This window comes from Penaeus monodon, unplaced genomic scaffold (genome assembly GCF_015228065.2).
Source record: "Penaeus monodon isolate SGIC_2016 unplaced genomic scaffold, NSTDA_Pmon_1 PmonScaffold_6919, whole genome shotgun sequence".
Classification (NCBI taxonomy): Eukaryota; Metazoa; Arthropoda; class Malacostraca; order Decapoda; family Penaeidae; genus Penaeus; species Penaeus monodon.
This window is the reverse complement of record NW_023662016.1, coordinates 3,950-16,711: the sequence shown is the minus strand read 5'-3', so window position 1 is coordinate 16,711 and position 12,762 is coordinate 3,950. Positions and strand designations below refer to the sequence as shown.

The 12,762-nt window shown below is 37.9% G+C and overlaps 1 protein-coding gene, 1 long non-coding RNA gene and 1 pseudogene across 3 annotated transcripts; 1 reads left to right on the top strand and 2 right to left on the bottom strand.

Annotated features, from left to right (window-relative positions):
- Positions 1-2,231: 2,231 nt before the first annotated feature.
- Positions 2,232-6,852, bottom strand: LOC119571569 (60S ribosomal protein L23-like). Its single transcript, XM_037918817.1, has 5 exons — positions 6,699-6,852; positions 3,810-3,893; positions 3,501-3,629; positions 2,882-2,995; positions 2,232-2,343 (listed from the first exon to the last, which is right to left on the bottom strand). Exons 1-5 carry the CDS (start codon positions 6,709-6,711, stop codon positions 2,261-2,263), a joined length of 423 nt encoding a protein of 140 aa, XP_037774745.1. The 5' UTR covers positions 6,712-6,852; the 3' UTR covers positions 2,232-2,260.
- Positions 4,731-6,614, bottom strand: LOC119571570. Its single transcript, XR_005228612.1, has 2 exons — positions 6,391-6,614; positions 4,731-4,883 (listed from the first exon to the last, which is right to left on the bottom strand). It is a non-coding gene; the product is annotated as an uncharacterized LOC119571570 (long non-coding RNA).
- A 210-nt stretch (positions 6,853-7,062) lies between the features above and the next one.
- On the top strand, positions 7,063-12,549 carry LOC119571568 (annotated as a pseudogene). Its single transcript, XR_005228611.1, has 3 exons — positions 7,063-7,213; positions 8,091-8,598; positions 9,705-12,549. The product of XR_005228611.1 is annotated as a zinc finger protein 26-like (transcript).
- The last annotated feature ends 213 nt before the right edge of the window (positions 12,550-12,762 follow it).

Below are 12,762 nucleotides of genomic sequence, written 5' to 3'. Positions count from 1 at the left end.
GTATTAATAAGGGAGGATGGTGTTTGGAGGTTGAGCATGCTGGAAGAGAGGAAATGTTCCTTAAGGGTTGATTGTTGGCTACTGTACTAGTAGGCATTGATGAGGGGGTAGTTATTGCAGTGTTCGGAGCCGTGGTCAAAGGAGAGCCTGGGGACAGGGAATCGGGTGGGTTTACATCATTGGGGCTATTTGATAAAGGGGCAAGCCTCATTGCCCCTAATAGTGGGGATATGTTTTCATTACTGGCCATGGTAAGCCTGGGTTATGTTGGGGATAAAAACAGTCCACCCCTCAGGGTCCCCTACTCTCCGCCTCCTAAGCCCCCCCCACGACAACAACGGGCAAGGGATTGGGGGGTAAATTATAATAAGACAATAGCAATAATAAAAATCTAATACAAAAGTGCACAAGCATTAACAAGTGGATGAGCCATAATGCATGCTAGACATGCCTGATCATGTGAAAATAGCAGAATTGAAACAAATGGATTCTATGACATTCTATCATTGTCTCTGCACAATCCCACATGAATGCAATCATGTTATGCTTTTGTTAGTAGCTAAACAACGCCACCAGTTGCTAGATTAACAAGGAACTTGGTAACAATGCCATATAGACATGATAATTGCACTTTCAATTCAAACTCTGGATTTCATTAATACAGTTTGAACTGAAAGCCAAATCCACATGAAGGGCAGTGTCCATGCTGGTGAACACTGGCAGGCATATAACTAAGTCATGAAAACCGATCTCGTGTGGATACAAAAACATGTCCTTAAAAGTGGCCAAATCCTGCTGACGAGGAACTGCCCATCTGTTCAGTTTACAAAGCAAGGCACATGGTCAGCAGTCTGTGTGCCTACTTGTGTGGACACCACAAAGGCTCTGTCATATGCACTTTTACCAGTCCAGTTTTGCATTTCTGTACCTTTCCTCATCCAAAAGGTCCAACCCTATTTGACTGGTTGAGAAGTAGTAATCCTATAAACAAACTGGGTTCCAGGGATCACACAAGCATCCTCATAATACATTTCATATGTAGAGTACTATATAGTAAAAATACATTTAATAGGTCGTATTCACATGAACTTTTAACGGTTGTATCGATCCTCTGTAGCACAAGATCAAAGAGTTTAATCAAATAAAAAGTTGCTACCTTTTTCACAGAAGAAACACTTGACATGCATGCAGCAGACCTTAAATTTATGATATGCAAAAATTTACAAAGTACTACTGTGATATGGCCTTGGCCTTGAGCTATACTTTATTTTGTAGATACTGAATGTGAACATTTGTGCATTAAATACTTTGACTTTCTCTTTAAGAATATCATAACTTTACTGTGGTTAATGGTTTGCATCCTATTCCTTTCTGGAGTCAATTAAGTTAAGCAAAATCAACTTATCTATGCTTATCTATGCTCTGAGCATTTAACCCACCTATGCTGGGAAAGTGGCTCCAGAAGTGCTTAGCTATACAAGAGCCAATTAGTAGACCTTTGTGACCTCACCCAATTTCACCTTTCCTAATGTAATCAATACCAATGCTTGTGGAGCCATCTATGTGTAAAGAAACTAAACACTGAGTATAATATGTACACACATCCCATGCCAGAAGTTGTATAGCATCCTGTGGTTATCTGTTGAGCCGTTTCTTATAATTCAGATTCTAAACCAATCAGGCTGCTTTATATTTATATACTGAGAGCAGGTAACAGTTCTGACCAACAATCAAAGCTACCTCAGTTATCTTTGCTTACACTAATTTACTAGTCTGGAGCTACATTTGCATCAATTGGACAAAACAAGATATGCAAGATCTCTACGAAATTCCTGCTGCAAATTTTTTTTTTTTTAACGGTAGGTTCATGTTTGAACCGCCGTGGTCACAGCATGATACTTAATTGTAGTTTTCATGTTGTGATGCTCTTGGAGTGAGTACGTGGTAGGGTCCCCAGTTCCTATCCACGGAGAGTGCCGGAGTGCAGCAAAAGATATACTGCATATTAAATTTCTGTGCAATACAAAAACTCTCCGATTTTTCACTTAGTAGTATTTAAAAGTAATTATCATGATTTTGTATCACACAAAATACAATCTCTTGACCAACAATTCTTCATTTAACATTATTTTACAGTAATGTCTGCAATTAATTCCGTTTTACACAAAATGTATTTTCTCTTGCATTATTTTCTTGGTAAAAACAATTGTGAAGGTTAATAAAAAAATAAAAAAATTTTTTTTTTTACTTCCTTTATTTCTTAGGCAATAGAGCCAGCATTGGAGGCAATCCTTGGCCACAGATCAGCACACTCCTTTGCTACTGGACCAGTGATGGCCGAGCCTGGAAGAAAAGTAAAAAGTTAAAGACTAATAGACAAATTCTCAAACTTTTGCAGACATACTATGAAATCATTAAAAATTAGCATATTCATGCCTACAGAATAAAAACTGATCTGATATTATATATAACATTTTCAGAAATATTCAAAAAGTTAAATGATCAAAGTTCTTTAAAAAAAAAACATGTATATATACAAGTTTCCCTCCCACTTAACAACATGAATAATATAAAATCAAGTTACATGACCAATCACTATGCATTAGCAATAATATTCAATATCACCTATCAAAAATATGAAAGAATGATGCCTTATAATATAGAAGTGTAAATGAATAAAACTGTTTTACTACATACAACTCCCCTAATTTACTTTTCTATAGCTTACAGGCTTCTCAAATTTCATCTAAAGAAATTAATACTAGCATTTAATTACTTTTTGGTTTCAGTATCCAAGTCTGGATCACCTACCAAAAAAAAGTTTAAAGCTGTATAGATATTACAATTAAGAGAAAACATCCACCAAAAATTCAATACATACCTTTCATTTCTCCTTTATTATTTACTATAACTCCCGCATTATCTTCAAAGTATATGAAGACACCATCCTTCCTACGGTATGGTTTCCTCTGCCTGACTACTACTGCAGGATGCACTGTGGAAAGATGGGTTTTATTTAGCATGTTTTGGTAATAATTCTCAGACAAATTAAGAGAAAACCAAGATATATATTTCCCTTTCCATCATACTTCTATACAGTAAGCATATCTAAAAATATAACATTAGGTTCAGGTACATGTCTAGAACAAGACCGTTTCAAAAAAAATTACATTAAGTGTCTTGAACACACTAATACAAATGTGAAGTTTGTTGAAAGTAACAGCAAGACCACAACTACTCATCCAAGTCCATGGATATACATTTCCATGGCCAATCTTACCGATGTGGCGAGTCTGCTTTGTGCTCCAGGAAAAGCAAACAAACTCCATGGGCATTCTGGCAAGATAGAGCTTAGACATCCCTGGCACTATCATCTACAAGAACCATCCCAAGCTCTATTTTACCAAACACAGATGGAGCAGGTTTGTTTTCCTTTGCCACACCACAAAAGGTCATGCAATTGGCTCATGTGGTCCTCTTTTGAATATATATTTTTTTACCTTTCTTCCTCAATTCAGGCTTTCCCTTCTTGACAGTGGCAGCAACAATATCACCTACAGCAGCAGCTGGCAGACGGTTGAGACGACCCCTAATACCAGATACGGAGATGATGTACAAGTTCTTGGCTCCTGAAATTCAAGACAGACCATGAAACAATTTCGTATGAGTTTAAATACCTCAGGTTTAAAAAGTTTAAAATATTGTCCACACCACAATGCAACCAGAACTTCTTAATGAATTCTATTATTTGATTGTAAAAGCACAAACTTGACCAATCCCTCAATAACATATTAGATTGAAAAACATACCTGTATTGTCAGCGCAGTTCATGACTGCCCCGACAGGGAGTCCCACAGAAATGCGGAACTTTCCTCCCGCGGTACCTCCACGTCCTGTGCAAGATGTTAAACATTAGGAATACTCAAATTGCACTTAAAATTTAAAAACATTACAAACATACAACATCCATGCTGACTACTATATCCAAATCAAACATTCTCTACATTAAATCATATTGGAAGTGATGAATTTAACCTTCTATTAATCAACTATTCCTAGTCAATAAATTTAATTAAGATTAGAATAATCTTTTGGACCATAAAAATAGTCGAACAAAGCTAATCAGAGCACAGCAGGCCAACAATCACTTATCAAAAACATAGTTCTTGCATTATGCAGTGCTGTAGTCTGCAATCCCTGCTTAATATTGGGTGACAAACCACCATGTATATATTTTTTTAAATAGGGTTTATGAGCCTTTCTGGTAATTTATCAAATAAGGAGTCAGTCCAAACTATCTTACCATACTTTAAAAGCTCTAAAGCTACTGAAGTCAGCAAGCTAGTATTGCTTGATATGGTTCTGTATATTGCACAATATGGCAATTATGTTTCATAGAGTTTCCAATAATTCTATACAAGTTGCACATCCATAATAAGTCTAGTGAAAATGCATTGCATTAGGTATATTTTGTGTAGACAAAATTATGAAGTATAGCAACAATAAAGGTAGTAATTCTAAATGGTACTGCTAAATGTGGCAGCCACTCATAAGTCAGCACTTCTATAATAAAAATACCAACCTTCCAATTCAATTTCCCAGCACCTAAAGTCAAATGTGTTCCATAATATGATAGAACTTCAACTATCTAAATGATGTCTATGGTATAGATTTACATTGTTGAGACTCCCATGCATGATGAACGTCTGTTGGACACATGTAATATCTTCTTTTTTTATACTTGTTTTCATGAATTTTGTTTACAAGCACTTTGGGACCTATCACTCACTCTACCTGATATGTCTCTTTCCACACAAATTTGAGAGTGTGCATGCAGAACACCCAGATGAAGATTTCAGCAACCAATTTTTTTTTTTCTTGTGCTAGGATTTATATTAGTGTAGATTATTGTTATTTAGAACTAAATGTTTAAACAATTGTTCAGAATACCTATTCACACCCTATCAACAGTATTGTACCAATAGATTCCTCTCACACTATACCACTCTCAGTAATTATGTCAGGGACACCCCACATTATCCAACAAACTTATCCTCAACAATATAGAAGGCAGGAATGTTACCTTGACTGAATAAAAAGATAAATGAGCGGTACAGCATTTATACAAAAGGATTACTATATCTAATGGAGGGAGCAGTATCCAGAGCCACCCTCCTAACCCTCTGAAAAACAAGCCTCAATGTATGGGTACACAGAGCCTACCCCTGACATGCAAAATGAAAATAATATAAGGGTTACCAGGGGAATTGTGAGGTAAAATATGAAATATCTAAAGTAGGTCACAAGCATCCAATGAGAGGAAAAGTGACCCCTACAATCTAAGGGAAATTACTGCCCCATTCCCTGCCTCAGATACACAAGGCTCCCTACATTATATAATTTAAGTTGTCTCTAGACGCCATGACTGGTGAAGCTCCATCCTCCTCAGATACGTGGAAGTTTTTCCTCCAGGGCAAGGGTTATGATGCAGCAGTCTCTTATCAGCCACACTTAAGTATTCTGAATATCACATAGCACAAGGTCTTCCTTTTATATCTATATAAAGTAATGTATATCTATCATGCTTGTGTGCCTCCTAGGTCCCACCTTGTTTGTTTACATGAGAGCAGTTCCTCTCTGCAAGATAAGACCATCTGCACAAGAAAAGTACAAAATACGAAGAATCTGACCACCTAACCTCCCTTGTTTACCCCACTCCATAAACTTATGGGAAGTTTCTATCTCTGACTAGCATTAAAAATTTTAATATTCTTGTCAAAATAATGGTGGCAAACTATAACCCCAAAATTCAAAAAATAAACTGACGAGCGTGACTCCTTGGAAAGTACATGAAACCATGTATGTATTGAACTTAAAATTCAGAACTTCAGTGGACAATGTGTGGACATGCTCTCAAGAGTTACAGGTAATCCACCCTTCTACGAAAGATGAAAGCTTAATTATTCCAAGCTCCATAAGAGGCTTTACAGGCCATTTACCAGAGTTACCTACATCTGTGCTAGTCTGAACCAGGGCACTTAAGCAAATATAAAACCTGTCAATTTTTTTTGGGAAGAATGAGTTTTTGATCTTTCTGATTATGTATAAAATGTCAAGGAAAAGCGGGCCTGCATACACGATATTGAACATGGTTCTTACAATTTCTTCGATATATAATTTTACATTTCTAGCATTTGCTCGAAAAAGACAGGTTGGTTAGCTTACACGTGACAAAATAAAAAGCAAGTGTTGGTACTAAGGATATAAATAGTATATAATTTCTTGCAGGACTGCCTTTCCATTAGTGACAAATAGACCACACGAGTCCAACAATGTGCACTTTTCAACCTCCCAAAATTTTATAGACGGTGGAATAGGCCAACAGTTTACTTTGGGTAACTAATTATTGTATGGCAATGGTTCTACGATGTACGACTTATAAAGCTCTAGGCAAATGGCCATGAGATATACACTCTTTTAAAATGAACATTATCAAAACACTTTCGAGAACGACTGCGACATTGTCCACCCGGTAGAAACAAATCTCAAGTTTCTCATTAATATTGCGAATATCAAGCGCAAAATAGTTTCTAATGCATATTTCACATCTTCAATCTCACATTTCCACTCATGGCACAGTATCCAGGCACTCGATGACGGATATATAACTCGATAAAAACCCAAGACTCTGAACGCACCTCTCTTCGACATTGTGGTGGGGTGATGAAGAACTGACGAGAGCGCATGCGCGGCGCAGATTATTTGTGTTGCTCTCGCTCTACGGGATCACTATTCTGCAAACTCCTCGAAAGACTCATTATCCCCACTTGTATTCAAATATATATGTTTTTATAGCTCTGTTAGTCTCTCTTTGCTATATTGGATATAATAATATGGGTGAGAGTTTATATATGAAGCACTAGTTTGAACGGAGGACGAAGACTCTACGCGAGTGCACAGCCATTTTTGTGTTGTTTTCACTCTACAGGATCACTATTCCATACCTATCCAAAAACATTCAATACATGCATTTATAATCTCCTGTTCCTACTGTAATAAGTTCATTGTTCACTACATGATAAGTCCAAGGGGCAATGGGGGTGCAATAGACGGCGCAAGGGAAGTACTAGTTTGGACGGAGGACGGAGACTCTACGCGAAGTGCACGGCCATTTTAGTGCGCTTGTGTTGATGCTGAGGAGAGGCAGTGGCAGGTAACGTTGCTTCATTTTGGCCTGTTGTTTTAAGTTCCCACCTTCTCCAATGGGTATACCGCTTTATCCTCGGTGCCCAAGTCATTCGGCAGGGGTCGGAAGAGCGTTCAATCGCGAGCGAACGAGGAAATTTGAAAATTAAATCGCGCTCCCGTTATAGTCTACGTGGAGTACACGGCCATTTTTGTGAGGCGATGGTGGCCGACCCGTGGACTTTTCTGCGCGCCAATTGCTTTATTCTCTGGCCACTGGCCCTTCACTGTAGGCGACGGACTCCCCTTAAATCACCCCAAGGCGAGAATTAGAGTGCGGACGAGGCCCAGATAAAGCCTGTCCCCGAGTTACAGGCCGCGGGGGAGGGGGAGGGGGGCGGGTCCCGGGGCGGACGCGGTGCACCTGTAGCGCCAGCCGAGCCTCCTTCGCCCTCCTCGGCCGCCTTTTCACCTGCCGCGCCTCTGCTTTGCCCCTGGCTTTGCCCCTGCCCCTCTCCCCTTAGTCTGGCCCCTCGCCGCTAGCTGTGCCTTCAGTACTTTTGCGGCTATTTTGCTGCAACGGCACCTGTCCCTTCAGGTTCCTATGTGACAGTTGAGGCTTGCTTATTTGTCCCTCCAAGTACGAAGACACTCCAGTGGTCTTCTTTGGATTCATATTTAGCTTGTATTATATTGTATTATCTTCTATATGTGATGTAGAATATAATGTATATTAGTTCATCATATTGGATACTTAGATTTTATGTTGACATAATGAACTTCATTCAAATGTATTCAGTTTGTACTAGTATGATTTTTCATTATTGTTTGTTAGAGTTATTTTTCCTACCCACTTTTGAGATCATTTACATTGAGAAGATGATCTAATTGAATGCATTTTTCAGAAGGGACTAGAAGATGGCTCCTCGGGGTAAAAAGAAAGAATCCTCCTCCCCTCGGAAGCAGCTGAACATCAGGGGATTCTTCAAGCCCTCGGCAAAGCGGGAACGAGACCAGGAGGAGAGTGCAAGTAAAGACGCAAAGGCAGTAGAATCCCCCAAAAAGAGGTCAAGACAGTCCAAACAGAGTACAAATAATAACAACAATGCTGAAAAGGATATTCCTGCCAACAACAACAATAACAATAACAACAATAATAATGTGAAGCCATCGACCCCAGAGAAGAAGGGCAAAGGTTCAGCCCAAGAGAAGCCGGCCACCTCAAAGAAGAAGAAGCAGCAGCAGCCAGTCGTAGAGGAAGAGGAATCGGATCCACTATACATCGCAGATGTGGACGGCAGCGATGACCTGGCAGGGTCTGACAAGGAGGACGACCCAGATCCCGTGCTCAGCATTGCCGATTCTCCTAGCAAAGAGACCTTCATCCTGACCCCTCAGAGCCCTGTGCAGAAGGTATGGCCCCATCAGATGTGTTTTGCACATTCGGTTAATATATACAAATTTTCTTCACTCTCTTGTGTGTTCATGATAGTTTAAACTCTTGTGGACAATGGTGCTTGTATGGCATCATTGCAGGAACCTGATCCTTCCTGTAGCATGATCATGGAAGCTTGCTGGGTCGGTCATGGAAGACCTGCCATATAATGGAACTCTGGTTTGGCAGATGCTTTTGGACAAGGAAGATTTTATTACAGTGATTGCAAGATCTTTCTTCTCTCATGGGTTATTCTGGGGTGTTTTGGCCTCTGCCTGCTTCCTTCTTCATTTTATAAATGCTCCTTAGTCAGAAATGGGGTTATGTAAGCATGATATATTAATTTACCTTACCATTGCTGGTTGTAAGTAGCAGCAACCAGTGGCACCTACTCCTCTTCAGGCTAGACAATATTTTATTTAGTGCATCAGGAATCAAAATGCACATCTTTTATTTTGAAATCTCCACTTTTTTATAATTAAATAAAATTAGAGATTTAAGTACAAAGTAATTTGTAAAACTAACTACCACTAGCAAGGCAATTATATTGTAACCAGCTTAAGATTTAACTTTTTAGTTTACATTAGTTATTTTATTGTCATGAATATTGGTGTTGATAGTATTAATAATATATTATTTTTACTATTGTTATCAATCATTATTTTATTTATGTATTATATTACTGAATAATTGTTTACTCCTTGATTACCTATTCCTAATTTTTTTTTAATTTTATGAATAATGTTGTTAATATTAGTATTAATTCCCCTCCTCCGATTATGAGGATAGGATTATATAATATAACAATCTATTCTAGGCTATGTTTTGTTGTCAGTCTGATATCATATAACTAATCCTATATAAAGTTACTGTATGCAGAAGTAATTATTTTAGTCTCTATGGTAGAGAGTTAGTTTCTAGTAAGGAAACAAGCTCTTTTTCTAAAAAATATATATATATATATATATATATATATATATATATATATATATATATATATATATATATATATATATAATATATATATAGAGCATTGGCAGAATACCCTCCATTAAGTTGTAACTTTATTTTGATGTCATTGCAGGAACAAACAGTGCGATTCAAGTGTAAGGTTTGTGACCAGTGGTTCCCAAATCGTTACTTCCAACGCAAGCATATGTTGATGGAGCATGAGGACCAGAGATATGAATGCCGTGTATGCAGCTTTAATTCTGTTGATCCTGAGAAGCTGAAGAGCCATATCATCAAACAGCATGTCACCAAGAAGGAACGGAGTGAGTCTGTATCATTGGATGCTGTGCAGGTGGACTTGGATGAACTCATGACAAAGCATACTCCACGAAAAGTAATGATGGAAGACGGAGTTGCTCTCGGTAGGGATGCCAGTAACAAGATGCGCTTCATATGTGCAATGTGTGAGAGAATTTACACCAGTAAGTACTCTCTTGAACGTCATGTTCGGTGTCATACTGGTGAGAAGCCCTACACATGTGATGTTTGCAACTTTTCAACTAGCTATCGTGAACACATGCAGCGCCATATGACCAGTGTACATCTTATTGTACATTCAGATGAACCAAAACAAAAGTATGTGCCGAAGAACAGGAGGAAAACTGAAGATAAGACCGTTCCACCTGAAGATGATCCAGAAGACAAAGGAATGTCAAGCAGTGATCCCAATGGGAGTTTTAACAGTAATGATGGAAGTGTGTCCTCAAATGATACTACTTCATCTGCTGGAAAGAAAAGACGGAACATTCTGCGCAAACGCTTTGAGTGTGCTGCATGTGGATTAAAGGCCACACACAAAACAGACTTGGTTAATCATATCAAAGATAAACATCCAAAGGCCCATATTGAGTCCTTGAGGAATGGAGATGGTTCAAAAGTTCATCTTATTGTCACAGTATCTAAGAAGCCGGTGACTTCACGCAGGATGGTGATAACCTGTCCAGACTGCTCAAAGTGTTCCATGACACTTGGAAGTATAAGGTCCATATGCGGTCACACACAGGTGTTAAACCCTTTGGCTGCAGTGTGTGTTCATTCTATGCAACCAGTAAGATGACTGTGCGTGACCACATCCACCGTAAACACAAGGATATCCAAAATCCAAAGATTTTGTTGCGTACCGTTTGCATTGATGGCACTGTAGACCATGTAGAACTGACAATGCCTCAGAGGGAATTTAAGTGTGAGTTTTGTGATGAAGTCTTCCAAGATAACTATCACATGAAGCAACACAAGAAGAAGAGCCACACTGAAGCCCTTCCATTTTCTTGTGTGGATTGTGGACATAGGGAGTGGGCTCGTGCAAACATTATAATCCACTGCATGCAAAAACACCCAGACACTGAACTGGATGCATTGGTTTTGCGCAATGGCAAACCTTTAACTGTAGGGCTTCATAAGCTACCAAAGTGTGACCAGTGTGACAAAATATTCCCATATCAGTCACAGCTGTACATCCATCAGAAACAGCACACAGGAGAACGCAGTTATTTCTGTGACATATGTAACTACAGCACTAATCACAAGACCGCTCTCAGCAGGCACATCCACAAGCACTTGGAGGGTGAAGATGAGGCCCCAAAGAAAACAGGGGGACGTAAAAAGGGGTCCAAAGCTTCTAGCAAGAATAAAGATAATGATACACCCATTAATTTTGTAAATGTCGAACCTCCACCGCATGAGGTGAAGCGTGAGGCGGCCGAGGCAGAAAAACGGTGCTGAGTATTGAAGTGCCTTTCTCTCAGAAGTCCTTGTGCCTTACATTGGGACCATACCTGAAAACATGTACTGGAAATTGTCTTCCTGAAGATTGTCCAGGATCTTAGGTTTAAATGTAGGATATATTGCCTGAACCAGTAGAATGTTGGTGCTTGAATGTATTTGTATTGTTGATATCAGCTTGTTTAGAATTTTGACAGGTTATGAGATAATATTTTAATAGGAATCTCTATGGAAGTAGGAAATAAGAGTTTTAAGGTATTTTGATAGTATTTTTCATAGTAGGAGTGGATTTATGAATGTTGAGCATTGTCAAAACACATTTATATTTTATGAAAATGTTGAAATAATCTGTTAATTTCCTTCAAAGGATAGTTTGATGGCTTTAATGTTAAGGAAAGTTTATGTCTTTGTTAATTTTTGCTATAAAGTCTTTGTGACTACCACCTGTACACAAAATATGCATACTCTGTTTTCGGTTTACTTTTGATGATGATATTAGATTAGCTAGCCCATAGGTTTGTTTTGTCATTGAAAATGTTAACCTTGTTCTTACTAACATTCTTGTGCCCTATTTCTTTTCAATGAATTTTGAAGTATGCTAGATTGTGTAATAGTATGTTATAAGAGGATGAAATGTGAAAATTGGAAGTTTCTTTGAATAATTACTACATGCATTGTTAGTTTGCATAGGCGTATGTAGTTGGATTCTTATCATTATTTACTTTATTCTAATTAAGGAACATTCACTGGTAATTATAGCGACCTGTTGTCTTCCTGTTCGAGGAAAATGTGCCTTCCCATATGTGCCTTACAAGGAGTATATACATTGGAGAGATTACAGTTTGTTTTCTCTTTTTACACAGTTAAAAGTATTTTATATATTTTAATTATAAATTGTAGCAATATTTACAAATTAGAGTGCTTTGCCCCATTTAGCGGTAATATTTTGTCAGTACCGGTAATGCTACATTTGTATTATGAGTTTGCTTTTGTTAATTTTAGCCTAACATTTATGACATATGTTAAATGCAGTTGATTTGTATACATTATTTTGGCATAAACAAGATTAAAGTGGTTGTGATGATTGTCATTAATCACAACATTTCAGATTTTGGATAAAATGTGCCTAAATGATTATACATTGTTGCTCATAATGTAGAGTGAAATACATTTTAGATTAAAGACTCTATTTTGAATCTTCTTTTATGTCCTAATACTTTTTGTGGGAGAGTACCTGTAAAGGGTGAAGTCCAATATTTTGTCCAGTGTCAAATGTTTGACCTTGCGATCACAAATTGCTCATATTTTGGTGACAGAAGGCTCACTGTAGATTAAATTAAAAGAAAAAAAAGACCTTTGATGTCTCCCACATTTATATATATATATATATATAATTACATATATATGTA